The sequence below is a fragment of the Acomys russatus genome, chromosome 31 (genome assembly GCF_903995435.1).
Source record: "Acomys russatus chromosome 31, mAcoRus1.1, whole genome shotgun sequence".
NCBI lineage: Eukaryota > Metazoa > Chordata > Mammalia > Rodentia > Muridae > Acomys > Acomys russatus.
This window is the reverse complement of record NC_067167.1, coordinates 12970254-12988119: the sequence shown is the minus strand read 5'-3', so window position 1 is coordinate 12988119 and position 17866 is coordinate 12970254. Positions and strand designations below refer to the sequence as shown.

General features: G+C 41.6%; 1 protein-coding gene across 1 annotated transcript in view; it reads right to left on the bottom strand.

Annotated features, from left to right (window-relative positions):
• Bltp3b (bridge-like lipid transfer protein family member 3B) overlaps positions 1-17866 on the bottom strand; it is a 72739-nt gene that overhangs the window by 13444 nt on the left and 41429 nt on the right. Inside the window, exons 6-13 of the mRNA XM_051139945.1 lie at positions 17440-17580; positions 15741-15911; positions 12545-12725; positions 9197-9280; positions 8212-8394; positions 7444-7562; positions 3317-3458; positions 1146-1339 (exon numbers count right to left, since the gene is read on the bottom strand). Coding sequence (XP_050995902.1) covers positions 1146-1339; positions 3317-3458; positions 7444-7562; positions 8212-8394; positions 9197-9280; positions 12545-12725; positions 15741-15911; positions 17440-17580 — 1215 coding nt within the window. The remainder of the gene's footprint in view (positions 1-1145; positions 1340-3316; positions 3459-7443; positions 7563-8211; positions 8395-9196; positions 9281-12544; positions 12726-15740; positions 15912-17439; positions 17581-17866) is intronic.

Genomic DNA, 17866 nt, shown 5'->3' with positions numbered 1-17866 from the left:
CTCTTTTATGCTAAGTTGAGAAGATTTTTACTTACGTCAGGAAATGTGAATATTATTTGCACAATGGTTTTAAAAAGAATCATGGATTTACATAATCAACAACAGGCCCTGCCATAAGTTCTCAGTTATATCCATGTTTTATCCTATTTACTAAACTGTTTTGTCTTTTAATCTTTCCCCTTTAAAAACCTCAGAGGTTAAGAGCACTGTCTGCTCTTCCAGAGGTCCTGAGTTCAATTCCTAGCAACCACATGGTGGCTCACAACCACCTATAATGTGATCTGCTGCCCTCTTCTGGCCTGCTGGCTTACATGCAGGCAGAATACTCTACATAATAAATAAATCTTTAAAAAACAAAATCAGATCAGATTAGCAACTACTTACCTACAATAAAAAGCAACTTTTTGTTAACTTTGGATACTAGTAATGGAATAATATGAACAATGCAATGTATACAACTTTAAAATGTTGTTGTATATTTAACTTTTTTCTAGAAGAAAAATTGTATAAACCCTGGAGAAGGAACAGAATGGACTAAAGGTTTTTTTTTTTTGTTGTTGTTGTTTTAAACCTATTTTGTAACATACACTTATTTATTTATCTGCCATCACAGGGAGTGTGTAGAAGTCAAAGGACAACTTAGAGGAGTCAGTTTTCCTCCCATACTGTGGCCCTGGGAACTAAACTCAGATAGCCAGGCTTGGCTACAAGCTCCTTTACCTGCTGCGCCATCCCTCACTAACGATTTACATTTTGCTGTCATATCTTCCTTTCAAATGAATAGAAGTTAGGAAAAAAAATAAAATCATAAATACACAAAGGGGAGAATGCAGTCTCTTAGCTTTCCTATATTCAAGAACAAGATTCAATCTTAAATTTCAACATAAAAATTAAGATAATTAAGCTTATGTTATATGCCAGACTTGTAACACTGTTAGTCAGTTTTATTTCTATAAAAATGGCTTTGCTCTCACCTGTAGTGGCACATGCCTTTAAACCCATCTGAAGGCAGAGGCAGGTCTCTGGGAGTTCTAGGGCAGCCAGAGCTAAATAGTGAAACACACTCATGTGCTCGCACGTGCTCTCTCACTCTCCCTCCCCCCCACTCACGCACACACAGAACCACTTGATTATATATACAATACCTTTAGCATTAAGCCATCAACTCGAATATCAACGTGTTCATCAGATTTTGAATTGTCATTCAACTTGTACACAGCCATGAACTGATTAAGACTCTGTTTTAAATCTAGTAGAAACTGGTTTAACCATAGAATGCTTCTTTCATCTACAGTAAACTGTAGAGCATTCAGCTGGCTATATAGGTTGGGAGACGGAACTGTGGAGAAAAAAAATGTTACGCACCATTAATGAGCAGTCAGTTATGGTTTTCAAAGAAAAGATATTCTTAACAAGTTGTAGTCTGTCTTAATAAAAATCATACATGAAGCTACATATGTGACTAACAGCAAATATACACATCAAGATAGTCTATGCTTCACTTAACTGAAAAAACATAGTTTAATGTAAATTAAACGTATAAACAGGAAGTACTATTATATTCACAAAGAAGCAAACATCAAAACATCACCTTAAAACATGGCATCAAAGCTACCACCTGCATGGCCTGTCTGTAAGGCCTTCCCTATCTGCATTGCACTCTGCATGCCCTAAAAATGGCTTCCATTAATGCTCTGGGGACCAGTACAATGCTGTGGGAAGGAAGCAATGGGCAGACATGCCTGGTTTTCACTTGGGCCACTCCACTACTTAGAAGACACTGAGAAAATGGTTCACCTACTATGTATAACCCTATCTTCTCAGCCAGAGGAGCAGTCAAGAAAAACAACTGACAAATGCACATACACACAAGATGTCCGAAAGCAAGAAAGCGGAGGATTAGATGTCATCAATTTGGCACAAATAAGGAACACTATGATAAAATACTTGGACATTTATCTAAAATGATTCCAGAGGACCCAGGCTTGATTCCCAGCTCCCACGTGGCAGCTCACAACCACCTGTGACTCCAGTTCCAGGGACTCTTCACATCCTCTTCTGCCTTCCTCACACACTGCCTGCAGGCGGTGCACAGACATACATGCAGGCAAAACATTCATATACATAAAATAGTAATTGTAAAAAATCAGAATTAAAGAAACAGGCAAAGGCGTGCAAGCATGAGGACCTGAGTTCTCAGAAGCCATGTATGCTCAACTGTAACCCCAGGGTGGGGAGGAAAAGAGAGACAGATTCCCTGGGACTGGACAGCCAGATTGCCTATCACACAGCCAGACTGCCCTACCACAGCCAGACTACCCTAACACACAGCCAGACTGCCTACCACACAGCCAGACTGCCTACCACACAGCCAGACTGCCTACCACACAGCCAGACTGCCTACCACACAGCCAGATTGCCTACCACACAGCCAGATTGCCTAACACACTTGGCAAGCTCCATATCAATGAGCTGTTCTGCCTCAAAAGCATAGTAGGTCAAACATGCTGGCACACATCTTTAGTCCCAGCACTTAGGAGACAAAGGTAGGTAGATCTCTGAGTTCAAGGCCAGCCTGGTCTACACAGAAAGTGCCAGGCTAGACTGGCCTGCAAAGTGAGAGTACAAGGCTAGACAGGGCTACAAGTGAAACCTTGTCTGAAAAGGCCAAAGCAAAAAGCAACTAAAGAAACATATCAAAGTGGGCAGTTAAAGAATGACGCGTGAAGTTGGTCTCTGAGCTCCATGCACACAAACATCTGTGTACCTGCACACACACAGACACAGACAGATCACAATACAAAGGAAGACTTGAGTTGAAAACCTCAGGTAAAATGAAACAAAGGCACATAATTTTAATGTTTAAACAAACAAATAAATAATTATTTTAACTCCAGGAAGGCAAAATAGCTTACAAGAGCCAAGAAAAATTCTTTATAGAAAAAAAGTTCAGTTATTCCTTTTTATACATTTGACTCATCAATGGAATTTTACCAAAGGAAAAAAAATGAACATTTTTTTCTACAATAGCATTCATTCATACTTTATTTGACAAATTGCTAATAAGTACAAAAAGGCAAGATAAAAGCACAAACTTCAAAGATACAATCAATCACAAATCCCACAAGATTCCTGCCCTCACATAGGCCACAATGGGGAGGAAAGGACATATAAACAAGTGCTAGCAATGTGCAGAAGTGGGAGGCACAAATGCACACAGGCACGAGTGAACTGTCCCGCATAAATTATTAAAACTTAAAACAGTCACCTAAAAACCCCAGTAATGAGTAAGCAATAATAAGGTAAATTCTCTTACTTGGAAAATCCTTCCCATCTGGGTAGTAATATTCTGTGAACTCTATATAGATAGCAGACATTTCTTGTGGAAGATACAGGGATTTCTTGTTGCAGGAAATCATACTTTTAGGAGAAGAACGACACTGTTCTGCTGTAGAGACCTGAGAAAACAAGTTCGCTTAAATTATACCAAAAAGGACTTTTCAAAAGCATTTCTGCAACCTACACACATCATTTTCAATCTCTTAAGATCACTTCTGGGCCAGCAAGAGGGCTCTCTGGGTAAAGGCACTTCCGCCCAGACTGATGGCCTATGTTCTCTCCCTGAAAGGCACTTCCGCCCAGACTGATGGCCTGTGTTCTCTCCCTGAAAGGCACATGGTGAAGAGAACTGACTCCTACAGGAATTAAAAGACAACTTGTAGAGTTGTCCTCTGGCCTCTAAATGTGGGCTGTGCTGTGTGCAGGGTTGTAGGTATCAGTGACACACTAAATACATAAATAAAAGTATAAAAATAATATTTAACATGAAATATCCAGGAACCACTCAGGAATCTCTATAACCAGTTCAGATCTTTAGCAATTAAAAACTCAACTTTGTACACTATCCTGTAAACTTACTATTTTGAGTCTTAAAAATGGCAGGAAAATAGTAATAACTATATTTTATTGTGGGGCCAGAAAAGCCATGCAACTGGGGAGAGCCAGTCTGGAACAAGAGTGAGAGCAAGATGCATCCAAACCCTGAGATTGGCAGGAGCAGGACTGCTTCCTCCCTGCTCTGGGCCTGCATGTCCCAGGCACGTAGGCCTTGTGACCCCACCCCTGCCGCCCTTGAGATGGCCATGGAGCCTGACCGCTAGGTTTCAGGTCAAACTTCCTCCCTCCCTCCATGTTCAACAAGCACCTGGAACACCTATTCAGACAAATGAAGCATCAATACCTACCCACTCCCTAAGGTTTATTTACACCTTGGTTTCCCCCAGTACAAGAAGCTTTTTCACTGAACACTGTCTCCAGAGAAAGCAGTTCCTCCTGGACTCACACTGACCAAGATCCTGCCTAACCCCCCTCCCGCCCCCCACCCCAGGCTAAACTTCATTCCCTCCAGTCTGGCCCAACGCAACAGTGTCTGGATACCCCAAGGGGGAAGCAGACCCGAAGCAGCATACTATTAATTAATATGGATAAATAAGTGACAGACTCAGGACGCAGATTCAAATCAAGGCCAGAATGGGTCCTTAGTATGTTCTTTATACTGCCTCAGAGAGTCTCTTTTATTGTGAAAGAATTTTAGAGTTCGTGATACAGAAAAGAACTCTGCAGATAGATGGTGGTGTTAGTCCCACATTGTCAATATATTTAATGTCAATGAATTGTAATTTTAAAATAATTATAATGGAAAATTTTGTCAATTTTACAGAAATAATTATTGTAAAACACAGTATAATATAAATAGCTCAGCCAAACCATTTGATTTCTTTTTTTTAATTTACTTTTTTTCATTTTATGTGTATTGAATGAGGGAGTAAGATCTTGGAGTTACACTTGTGAGCTGCCATGTGGATGCTGAGAATTGAACTCAGGTCCTTTGGAAGAGTAGCTAGTGCTCTTAACTGCTGAGCCATCTCTCCAGTCCCACCATTTAATTTTTAAATTAATTTTCAAGAGGACCATTATTTTTAAGGGTCTGGTTTCATTCATATATATATGAATATATATATTTATATTTGTATTTATATATACACATATAATGTTTAAAAACATTTTATTTATATAATTATTACATATGAGATAAATATTTTATATTTTATATATAATATATTAATTATATATTTTAAAAACTCATTAGCAATTACATCAAAGAAATGTACACAGTGGGCGGGGGATGTAACTCAGTTAGCAGAAAGCTCACTTAGCAGATACAGACCCCTGAGTTCAGTCTCCAGCTGGTTACTGACCAATATAGGCATGGTGACACATGCCTGTAATCCCAGGACTCTGAAGGTGAAGCCATGAAAAAAAGAAGTTCAAGGTCAGTCTTAGCTACAAGGGTGGGACAGATAGGAGTCATTATAGCCAAAAGAGTGTACTAGTTTTCAGCCAATGAAGTTTTATCCATTTGTTTCTTAGAGCTAAGTTAGTAGGCTTGGAAATTGTTTTAACTTTTGTCAACAAATGTGTATATTTATTTTTCATTTTATTATTATTAAATACTGTATGTGTATGTAAGTGTACACATGCCATGGCACACACGTGGGAGCCAGAGGATAACTTTTGGGAGTCAGTTCTCTCATTCTATCATGTGGGTCTCATGGATCAAACCAAGACTTGGCGGCGCCACCTGCTAAGCCTTCCTGCCAGCTCTACATCTGTCTACTTCTTGTATGAAGCACTAATATTAGAGTACATTTTCTTTTGACAATGTTTTTTTCTTGAAACAATCGAAATTTCTGGTTACTTTTACAAATAGATTTAAGACAATTTATATTATATAATTTAAAAGCTCTTCCGTACATAAGGAAACAAAGCCTTCTCAATATGTCAACTTAATAAACAAAAGCAAGCCAGGTACAGTGGCACATGCCTTGAATCCCAGCACTCGGGAGGCAGAGGCAGGTGGATCTCTGTGAGTTCGAGGCCAGCCTGGTCTACAAAGTGAGTCCAGGACAGCCAAGGCTACACAGAAAAACCCTGTCTTAAAAAACCAAAGTAAATAAATAAATAAACAGACAAAAGGCATATTTTACTTGTTAAAGTTATTAAAGTTAGGATGAAATATCATTACTTTCTATCACTTTTACTTCTGTGGTTTTAAAAATGACTCTGGATACAGAGTGTCTTCACTACACTATGGATAACTTGAGATTATAAGTAATTGTCCTCCCTCTTTTTCCTATGGTTTTATTTACAGTCTCCTTGAAAGCCAGGCGTAGTGGTGCATGCCTATAACCCCAGCACTCAGAAGGTAGAGGCAGGAGTGAACACAGCTCTGGGCCAGCCTCAGCTACACAGGGCACTCAAGGCCAGCCTATGCTACATGAGAGCATGATGCAAAGAAGAAAAAAAATCAACCATCCAGTAAATAAGCTGCACTGTATAAACAGTTTGTAGAGGAAACTGCTGCACAATGAGAAAATAATCAGGGCTTTATGTATACTTGAATGAAAAAATTCAAATATAGCAAGATTTACCACAATAAACAAAAAAAAAATTTTAAATTATTATATGAATCTAGATGTTTTTACTTTTAAAAAAATGGGTCAAATGTAATTTGTTGCTCTTGAAGACTGTGATATTAGCTGTATTGTAGGGTGACAGCTTGAGTAAAACACTACACATGAGGCAGAGTTCACAGAAAAGTAAATTCACAACACGGTTAACCTAGAAAGGTTGAGTAGAGCAAAAAAGGCACTTCAGATCTTCCACACAGACACTGTGCTGTAAGAACTTTGGTCTCCAAGAAGAGCTCGCAGCTTTGCTCCTGCTCCCAAGAGATAACCAGAAACTACAATTTCCTATTCACAATGACAACTGACAGATTTATGCAAGACAGAACCTTGGTCTGGTCTGGTCACGCTTGATAGGCCTATTAGTGGTTAGAGGTCGGGAAGACATTGCGTCCATCATCTGCCATCAGTCTATTCCAAGGTGAGTTCCACCACAAAGGCACAGGTCATCTGCACAGCACACATCTGCACTGTGGTGCTGGGGAGGACGCTAAAGAAGCCTCTCCCACGAGCTACAGCAGCAGCCTGAACCTTCCCTCTAGAAGGCCTCCAGGCTGTGCCCTATGCACCATTTCCATGGCAGGTTCTACTTTGTACCCTTTTGCTTTATAATCAAAGTGGAGATGACAGATTTCAGTGAGGCCCGTGAGGCTTTTGAGTGCAGCACTGAATATGGGTGCAATGTAGGCAACCCCAAAACTTGTAACTGGTGTAAGGGAGCTCTTGCCCATGAAAATCTGCAGTATTATTCCTTTGACTTCAATTTCTCTAATTCAAGAACACCACACATAAGAATCAGCGAACTGATATTTTCTATCCCGTGTAACTGCATTTCATAAAATTAGTCTAGACTTTAGAGATAAATAGTGGTACTAATTAACTGGGTTGCTTGTGCATGAAAAGATTTAGCACATACCTGGTATACAGTGAAGTCTGCCAGTCTAACAACAACAGAGCTCGACATGAGCTTAGCTTTCGATGGTTGAGATAATCCTGAGGATGCTTTCTGAGCCCCTTTCAAAGTGGGCTCTTTCTCTGTGAGAAACAAAAGCTCCTTTTAATTGTTATGAAATTACTTTTCATAGCTACTCTTCTGCTGCAGCAAAAACTACTAGAAACATGGTAATACAAATGCAGGCTTTTATAACGCTTATTTTTTAAAACAAGAATCAATATTTTAATTATATTTTAAGCCACTCTCCCACAATGTTAAAAGTGAAAAATTAACAAGCCACTTACAAATGTAGATTTTCTTATTAATTAATTAATTTATTTATTTATTCACTTTACATCTTGGTCATGGCCCCCATTGGTTAAGCTAATGTTAAAAGTGTTGGGGAGTAGAGAGCTGACTCAGCAGTTAGAGCTCACAGTTCTCTGCAGGGGACCCAAGTTTGGTTGCCAGCCCCCTTGTTTTTGCCGCTCACAACTGCCTGCAATGTCAGTTCCAGGGGATCACATGCCCTCTTCTGAGTCCACAGGCATCACACTCAGGTGCATAAAACCCAGACATAAACACACATTCTCTCTCTCTCTCTCTCTCTCAAATAAAATCATTTAAAGGTATTTTAGTCTATACAACTGTTAAAATATGTTTAGAAATAATGTTTATCAGAATATACTCTCATGCTCCCCTCCTTCTTCCCGCGGCTTGAATATTAGGGGATGCCATGAGGTGAAGTACCTGTTTGGGTGTGCTGGGGAGAGGCATGAGTTGGGGACTTGGGAGGTGAACCTACATTATGATCCTTCATAGCCTGTTTAAGCATTTCAACGTTGCATTCAAATTCATGTAACAACTCGTTAGCCCATCCATTTTTTGTTTTGGTTGCATCACTAAAATACATCCAGTGATTACAACTGTCTCCTGTAAAATCAATAAGAGGAACGTCATTGCATGCATGACTTTTTAAAAAAATTCTTTTACAGTAATGCTTTTTTTTTTTTTTTTTTTTTTTTTGGTTTTTCGAGACAGGGTTTCTCTGTGTAGCTTTGGCCATCCTGGACTCACTTTGTAGACCAGGCTGGCCTCGAACTCACAGCGATCCGCCTGCCTCTGCCTCCCGAGTGCTACAGTAATGCTTTTTATGAAACTTAGTCACAAATAACCAAATAGTACAAACACATGTTGCTATATGCTAAATTTTTATAAGTTTTAAAACATGCAGGGTGTGGTGGCGCAAGCCTTTAATCCCAGCCCTGAAGAGGCAGATAGGCAGATCTCTGTGAGTTCTAGGCCAGCCTGGTCTTCAGAGCTAGTTCCAGGACAGCCAGGACTACGCAAAAAAGCCCAGTCTCAAAACAAATCTGTAGTTATTATTTATTTAGATAATTTTAATTCTTTCTCCCCCTTCTGCCAGCACTCGCACTCTCGCACGCACTCTCTCTCTAATCAACAATTAGTGATACCTTAGCCCAAATGGCTCAATTTCTAACAATTAGTTTCTAATGATCTACATGAAGCTAGATATGTTTTTTTTTTGCTAGATATGTTTTTAAGACCATTCTATATTCTCAGTAAAACGCTGCCAGAAGAAAAATAGTAACAATGCCTTGATCTCTTTTCTTCTTAATAAATTAAAACAAATGAACAATTAAATTTAAAAAATTATTGGTTACGTCATTTTAAAAGCAAGATTTGCATATTTTAAGTAAATAATTATACACACCTGCTTTATGATAAGGATAATAGTCTATGGTCAGCTGTGTGAAGGAGAGCTGCATAGCACCTCCACTAATACGCCTATTTGACTCTGGGAAGACAAAAAACAATTGAGGGAGGAGGGAGCAAATATTAGAAATATTAAGCAAATATTAGAAGCACTGAATTTACCATTAAAAAGCTTTTCAAAAGTCAGAGTCCAAGTAGCAATTGCAAGTATACACAACCAATATAATGTGTTAGCCCAGTTTCTATCAGTTAGTACAACTTAGCATCCCTCCATAGTCCTCATCTGGACCTCTGAAGCCAGTCAGTGAGATGGCTCAGCAAGTGAAAAGCATTTGTCACTAGGTGATGGTGGTGCTTGCCTTTAATCTCTGCATTTTGGAGGCAGAGGTAGTTATTAAATTCAAGACCAGCCTGGTCTACAGAGTGAGTTCCAGGACAGCCAGGAGGGCTACACAGAGAAACCCTGTCTTGAAAAACAAAGAAACCCTTAACCACTGAGCCATTTCTCCTGCAGATAAAGCACTCATATACAATAAATACAATAAATAAATTTAAAAAAGAAAAGAAAAACAAAGAAACAAAAAGGGCATGGTGGTGCACACCTTTAATCCCAGCACTCGGGAGACAGAGGCAGGTGAATCCATGTGAGTTCGAGGCCAGCCTGGTCTACAAAAATGAGTCCAGGACTGAAGGAGAGATAAACCTGTTTTTTAGGATCCCAAGTGCGGGATTGGAATGGTCTCGTGAGAGAACAGGTGAGGTTAATTCACTAGAAGACCAACCACCACATGCAGGAGCTTAATTGTTGCCAGCTGAAAAGATCCCGTGAACAGACTCTGGGAGGAGATATATAAATGAGCCCAGAACTGGAGGCAGGGTTTTTTGGAGACTTAGGATAGTTTTGGCTGTTCATCCCTTCACTTCGAGACGCTCCTAGAGAGAACTGCTCGAAGGAAGGCTTCGGGGCTCCGGCTCCTGCTGAGGTTCCAGGTTCTGGTTACTCCAGGTTCCAGCAGAAGAAATCCTGCAGGTTGTTCCAGGAGAACCGTTCCTCGGAACTGATATCCTTATGGTTTTGTTATTGTGTCCATTAATCCTCATTTCCTATTGTTTTGGTTAGTCGGGATATTAGTGACATATGCTCGGTCACTAAGTTGTTAATAAAATATATTGGTTAAGAAAATTGAGCCCACACAGGACTGCCAAGGCAACACAAGAAACCCTGTCTTGAAAACCAAACAAAGAAACAAAGAGAACCCAAAAAAACAAAATAAAAACAAAAAGAAAGAAAGTGATTCGTAAACAGGGTGTCTGAGGTAGAGCTCAGTAATATAAAGTAGCATTTCACAGCAAAGCCGCTAGATAGGTGAAATAAGCACGGTAATAAAAATGTCTTGGTTAGGTTGGGGTACAACAGGTGAGTGTTCTGCAAGCTGCTGAGTATCTCGGAGCCTTTCGGACTTGACAGCAGCAGGAGCATGGCATGCACTTAGGAGGGAGTCTTTAATATCACAATACTTGAGCCTAGAAAATACCTGGGGGGAAACTGCTTAGTTTTAACATCTCATTCTTTTTCTGAATTTTTGATTTTCCTTTTCAATCACTGAGGCAGGAAATAACAATCATAAACCAAATGACACTAAGCAGACAAAGGAAATGACAACAAACTCCTTTACACTCCCCACATCTTCTCTTTACTCTCCATCCCTCCCACTTTTGGGCAGTACTGTAGGGCCTCTCACCTGCTGGGCAAGTGCTCTATCCCTGAGACACAGACCCCCAGGTGAGAGAGGCTTTGAGTTCACTCTGTACCCACTGAGGCCTTGAGTTTGTGATCCTCCTGCCTCAAGTTCCCAGCAGCGGTGACCTGTGCCACTAGGCAAGGCCTCTACCCTTCTACCTGTCAGCCGATTCCTCCGGCTTGGTCTCCTGACTACAATAACTTCTCCTGAGTATCCAGGCCGTAAGCTTTCTCAGCTTTAAGAACAGTAGAATCCAAAGGGTACTCTGATACCGGCCTGAAGAGCCCAGGTCAAATACCTCAAGTTCTAAGAGACCTTCAGCTTGGCTCCAACACCAGAATGATGTAAACACTGGCCCTGAGGTGAGCGTGCCTGCCTAACCCTGCCAGCACCTGTGGGCCACGGTCTGCGTCAGAGAAGCAGAGACCAAGAGCAGCTGTTACCCAAGTCAGCTCAGGAAGGAAAAAAGGGAACTCCAACTAAACCAGGAATCTGCTTCCTTAGGAAACGCTGAGAACACAGGACAGGGGGCACAATGTTAGGGAGTCACTCAGTTGTTGTTGTGTGTACAAAGAACATGGGTTTGGGGCTAGAGAGATGGCTCGGAGGTTAAGAGCACTCCTGCTCTTCCAGAGGAACTGGATTCAAATCCCAGCACCCACAAAGCAGCTCAGAGACATCTGTAGCTCTAGTTCCAAGGGATCTGAAACCCTCCTCTGGCCTGCAGAGGGCCAAGCACACACTGGTGCAGACACACCTGCAGGTAAAACACCAAAGGCCCCGGGTTCTTGATAGATGAGCTACTTACAGTGCTTAGAGCATGGACATGCCCATGAATGGACTATAAGATAACACTTATAGGTAATTTTAGAAGACAATTCTAAGTTATTTTATTCAAAGATGCCATGTATTCAGTCTTTGTTATTGTTGTCACACAGGGTCTTATGCAATCCTAGCAGACTGGCCTTGAATTCACAGAGACCTGCTTGTCTCTGCCTCTCCAGTGACAGGAATAAAGGTGTATGCTACCACACTGGCCAATCTTAGTTGTTGTTGTTGTTTTTAATATTTTTCATCTATTTTATGTGCATTGGTGGTTTTGCTTATATGTATGTCTGTGTGAGAGTGTCAGATCATGGAGTTACAGATAGGTGTGAGCTGCCATATGGGTGCTGAGATTTAAATCGCTAAGCTATCTCTCCAGGCCCCCATCCTAGTTTTTTGTTTTGGGGTTTTGTTATTGTTGTTGTTTGTTTGTTTGTTTGTTGAGACAGGATCTCCCTATGTAATAGCCCTGGCTGTCCTGGAACTGTCTTTGTAGACCAGGCTGGCCTCAAACTCACATAAATCTACCTGCTTCTGCCTCTGCGATCAAAGGCGTGTGCCACCATGCCTGGCTTCCAATCCTAGTTTTAAACCTAATTTTACTGTTAGCATTCAGAGCCAACAGTTAGTTAAGCTTAAGTTAACTACTAAAGCCAAATAAAATTTCATACCAATAAAAATGCTTCAAATAATGTCTCATCACCACATATATTACATACAGTAAACAGTGGTTTTGAGGACGATTTGTGGAAAGGCAAACTAGTTTGGTGCGAGGTTACCTTTGTCTTTGGCATGGACATCATCACAGATGTGCAGGTCCAGGTGGGAAATCACTAGATGATGGGAGGTTTCCTTAACATCCAAGTCACTGAACAGCTTCACGACTGCATCACTCAGGTCAGGAGCGCTGGGGGCCTGAGGGGTCTTGGCGTGCTGTGCAGATGAAGCAGCAGCAGAGCTCTAAGGAGGCCAAACCACGTGATCACTGCGCGCTCACACCCTCAGAACGCCACACACAAGCAAGCCTGAATGTTTCCAGCAATAGACGCATGAAAAATGAGCATAATATAGTAGCTCAGCTGCCTTAAAATACCTCCTGAATTATATAAAAATAAAATTTAGATTAAAGAACTCAAGAACTACACACAATTTGAGTGTAAGCCCAATGGATTTCAGTGAACATCTGTACATCTTACATTCCTAGTTTTTTGTTTGTTTGTTTGTTTGTTTGTTTTACCTGCACCTCTTAATCAAAGCTGCTTCCTCCTCTGTATTTCTTTTTATGGCTGACAAAAAGAAGACACTATCATTCTGAAGTCCTCACTCAGCTCCTTATCCATAACTTCTGCAAGACAAAGTCATTCCTTTCCAATCTGGCTTGACATTTCTCTCAAGCTAGTTTCAAAAATTCATGTACACATTTCGTCCAGACTGGCTCCAACGCTGTTCCCTTCTGTAGCTCCTCTTCAATAACTGTAGCCATATGTCTGACTGAACTTCCACATAGAAAATCCTACTAGAGCCCAGATGCCGCAGGAAAAATGACCCGCTGCAGTCCCGTAAGCTGCTCCTCAGTTCACAATTAGGCTGCCAGGACAAGTCATGGTGGCACACATCTCCTAGCACTGAGGAGGCAAAGTCACCTGGAGCTCTGTAAGTTCAAGGCCAGCCTGGCCTACAAAGCACATTCCAAATGAGCCAGGGCTACGTAGTAAGAACCTGTCTCAAAAAACCAAAACAATAAAGTAAAAACAAGTAAGTTAGGCTCCCTCTACAAACCTGGGTACAAACCTGGCAGAACAAGACAAGGCTTGCCATCAGTTCGGTAGGTACTTACTTGTTTCCCTGGCTACAAGCCCGGTAAACTTTGTTCACCAATGGATGGAGTAAAATGAGGAGGGGAATGTGTTGTAAAAATGGGATCTGGTACTTTAAACTCCAGGTGGCACAGCAGGATTCATAATGTGCTCGCCGTGTGATACTACTGTGGTAACCCATCCTTTTACAGTCCTCCTGAGGTATAGCAGCTCCCCCTTCACATGTATTCAAAACAAAGTCATGGAACGCTCTTGCCACTCGGTCCAGAGAACAATCCTTTCTGGCAGCAAGTAGCTCAAATTTCCTATGTGTTGTTCCCTGAAGTATTTTTTCTTCCTGGACAAATCCATCACTGACTGAATATTTATAAGAGGGCGCTTTTCACTTCTTAAGTAGGGTAAGAGCAATCGTGGCATGGGAGAATGCGTGCAACGCCTAAAACAAGCATCTCCTAGGCAGTCAGGAGAAATGAAGAGCACATTAAGCTGGAAGGCTGGACTCAACTTCCTTAGATACACATCTCAGAAAGAAAGAGTGGGCCGTGTATGGGCCGTGTGTGTGCTGTGTAAGTACAGGCCTCCATGTGCCAGTGTGTGTGGGGGTCAGAGGACAACCTCGCCTTCCATCTAAGCGACAAATCTTTCTCTTCCTATGGCGCCATGGAAGGACTGGGACTAAAGGCTTACTTTACATCCGGCCTCATGTGGGTGCTGGGGATCCAACCCTGGATCCTAGCAATGGTTCAGCAAGCACTTTTCCCACTGAGCTACCACCCTAGCGTGGTCCCTCGCTTTTTAAGATGTGGTCTCCTGTTCCTTACAAAAGCTCTCCGAACTCTGCAGAAAGTCAGTTAAAACTTACAGCTCCTATCGTTTTCCCACCTCCCTCTCATTTGAGTCCCTTTAACACTTAAGGGGAGCTCCTCTGTTTACTTTACACTTCAGTCTCCATAACTTGGAGGCCCTTGAAAGCAGGACCACATGGCCCTCCACAGGAACAGGTGCCTGTGTACCCTTGTGAGCAGGAAGCAGTCAACACGGCCAATAGAAACAGCACCGAAAGCCTACGATGAGGCCACTTGCATGTACCAAGCTCCATTACCAATAGGCTAGATTGCTGAGAGGCACTACTGCATAAAAAGCCTTACAGAAGTATGATTTTTATGACCTCTCATAAACTTTACAACAGCAAGTTATGAAATTTATTTCTACTTTTAACAAAATAATCAAAGATACTACTTACTAGAATTTTCCATATCCCTTCTACAAAGAATTTAATACTGGAAAAGACCAAAAACATTTTTTTCTTCAGATAAATTGAGGCTTCTGATTCTCTATCCCCACCCCAACACTGGCCATCAGAAAATTCTAACAGAAGCTTTGTTTTCAAAGTTAGTGTCTCCAGCCAGGCGTGGTGATGTACGCCTTTAATTTCATCACTCAGGAGACAGAGGCAGGCGGATCTCTGTGAGCTCAAGGCCAGCCTGGTCTACTAAGTGAGTACAGGACAGTCAAGGCTACACAGAGAGACTCTGTCTCAAAAAAAAAAAAAAAGTCAGTGTCTCCAGCCAGCTCCAGGTATCTGTGCTATCAGCCTCCCACGCCTTCTCTCATAATGCCTAGGTTTAATTTTCACTTCCTTTTACCTCAAAAACTTTAAAACTAGTATTTTCTTCATGAAAAGCATTACTGGGGTAGGAGATGGCCCAGTGAATAAGAGCAATTACGGGGCAAGCACACAGACTTGAGTACCAAGTCCCCAGCACTCACGTAACAAGTGGGACAGCGCCCACTATAGCCCCGCACTGTGCGAGATGGAGACGGGGGAACTGGGGCCGGCTGCCATTCTAGCAGCATGCTCAGTGAGAGACTCTGTCTCAGAAATAAGGCACAGTGTGATGAGGTGGGAGACTCAGCATACTCCTATGTCCTTCATGCATTATACCATCAAATACTTCTACATTGTTAATATTCTATGCCTTGTACAAAGAATTCCAAGCAAAATAAGCGCCAGACACACAGTAATCTCATCTATAATGTTATATTGTGACAGATGTAGATAAAGAACACACTTGGCTTCAGTGTTATGGTATCGTATTTACCATATGGATTACCAACTAGTCATAGAGAGTCTTTATTCTGTGCATCTGCAGCATACCTGCGTAGGTTCGGGAGCCATACTCTTCCTTTGTTCGGTTGATTTTTCTATTGCTTCACTAAGAGACTTTGCGTACTGCACCATAGCCTTCAGCTGAGAATCCGTTAAAACCCATAACAAGTCATCCAGTATTAGAACTAACTTTGTGGCAATGACATGGCAGTCTTTTAACTGTAATAAAGATGTTTAGAAAATTAATCCAAGAATAAGACACCGCACATTTGACATTACGTTTACATAAAAAGCATTGCATTACTTATGCTTACATAAAGAGCATACAGTTTTCAGTAGGATTAAGTGTGAACATGGACACTGCCTTCATGCAGTAAGTCTTTAAGCTGTCAAGATGGCTCAGCAGTCAAAGTCGCTTGCCGTCAAGCCTGATGTTCTGAGTTCAATTCTCAGGACCACATAGTGGAAGGAGAGACCCAATATTCACAATGCCCAATACCCAGTCACCCTCTGACCTCCACACACAGAATGGCATGTGTCCCCCCTGCCCACACAATAAACAATAATTTAAAAAATGTAACAAATACTTATTGAGTTCCAATAAAATAGAATATTTCCCAAAACTAGAGATAATAGTGCTAAAAGATGACTGATAGTTTTCTGAAGTACAAATTACACACCATATATGTGATTTCTATATGCAGTTGGCAGACTATAATCACTTCTATTAACTGAATGCATCCTTCCTGAGAAAGGGGAATTACAATTCATCAAACACCTAACGGTCATTTTGCCCACGTTTCCCGGTTCATGGAATCTCTGTTCAGCTCAGAGAAGGCTCCCTCCCTCCAGTGGAGCTTGCCACAGTTACTTAAGTTACTATGCCAGGGACAGAAAGCACACCACACGCTGCAGAGTCTTTAGTTAGGCCTGTTTTTAAAAGTATTGTCTCACCAGGCAGTGGTGGCACACGCCTTTAATCCCAGCACTCGGGAGGCAGAAACAGGCGGATCTCCGAGTTCCAGAACAGCCAGGGCTACACAGGGAAACCCAGTCTCGGGAGAAAAAAACCAGCACTGCCTGTCAAACTCTACTATTCCACCACCAGTGCCTCATTTACATCAGCGACCAGCAGCATCCTCCTGTTTGCTTGAGACAGGCCTCGCAGTGGAACTGGAACCCTGCTTCTCAGGTGCTGGGCGAAAGGCGTGTGCCACCATGCCTGCCCTCTGGAAAAATCTTAAAAACTTACTGAAGATTGAAGTTTGCCTACCTATAATAAAAACCATTGTGAAGCAAAATTCAGGAAGAGAAACAACTTCTGCTCCTCTTCCTCCTCTTACTTCTTCCTCCTCCTCTTCCTCCTCTTCTTCCTCCTTCCTCCTCCTCCTCCTTTTCCTGCTCCTCCTCCTCCTCCTTCCAGCCTTATTCTAAGCAAGCATTCTACCACAAGTTATACTCCCAGCCTGTAAAATGAAACTCTAAGACTAGATGTTCAACAAATAAAGACCTGACTCTGGAAGAATCTATCCAATTTGTTGAGAATACACACTTTTGAGAACGTGAACACTCACCTCCCAGATGAAGAGTGCTGTAACCATACTAGCTTTCCACAAGCGTGACCGATGGCGCCAGTCCCCCCTCACCTGCCAACAGTCTGAATACTGCACTCAGTGTCACTGCTCCCTTAACAGCCCCCTGCCTACCCAAAAGGCTCACACAGGGGTTGAGAAAGGAGCTTACTCACTCTTCTTTTAAGGGTGACTCTGATTTTTGACTGGTTAGTTATTAACCGGACAGGAGCACACATAATTTCAAGATGTGAACTTTGGGTAGCATCTGCCTCAATTCGGATCATCTGCCAATTTATTTCTTTGAATGTTAAAACCTAAGGAGAAAACAGATAGTTGTGAACACTCATGCAAAATTTAAAAATGTACATATATGAAAGCAAACAAAAATACACCTTCCCAACCTATTTTTGTGACATTCTGAAAATATTCATGCATTTTATATGCATCATCAAGTACAACAACACACATCCAGAACTGTACTCATGAGCATTAGGGACGAACGGAAATAACAAGCAGCACTAGAACATCAGTAAGCAGTGTCTGATAAAATGCAAAAGGCGCTAAAGGCACTCGCTGTGAAATGCTCACCTCAGCTCAATC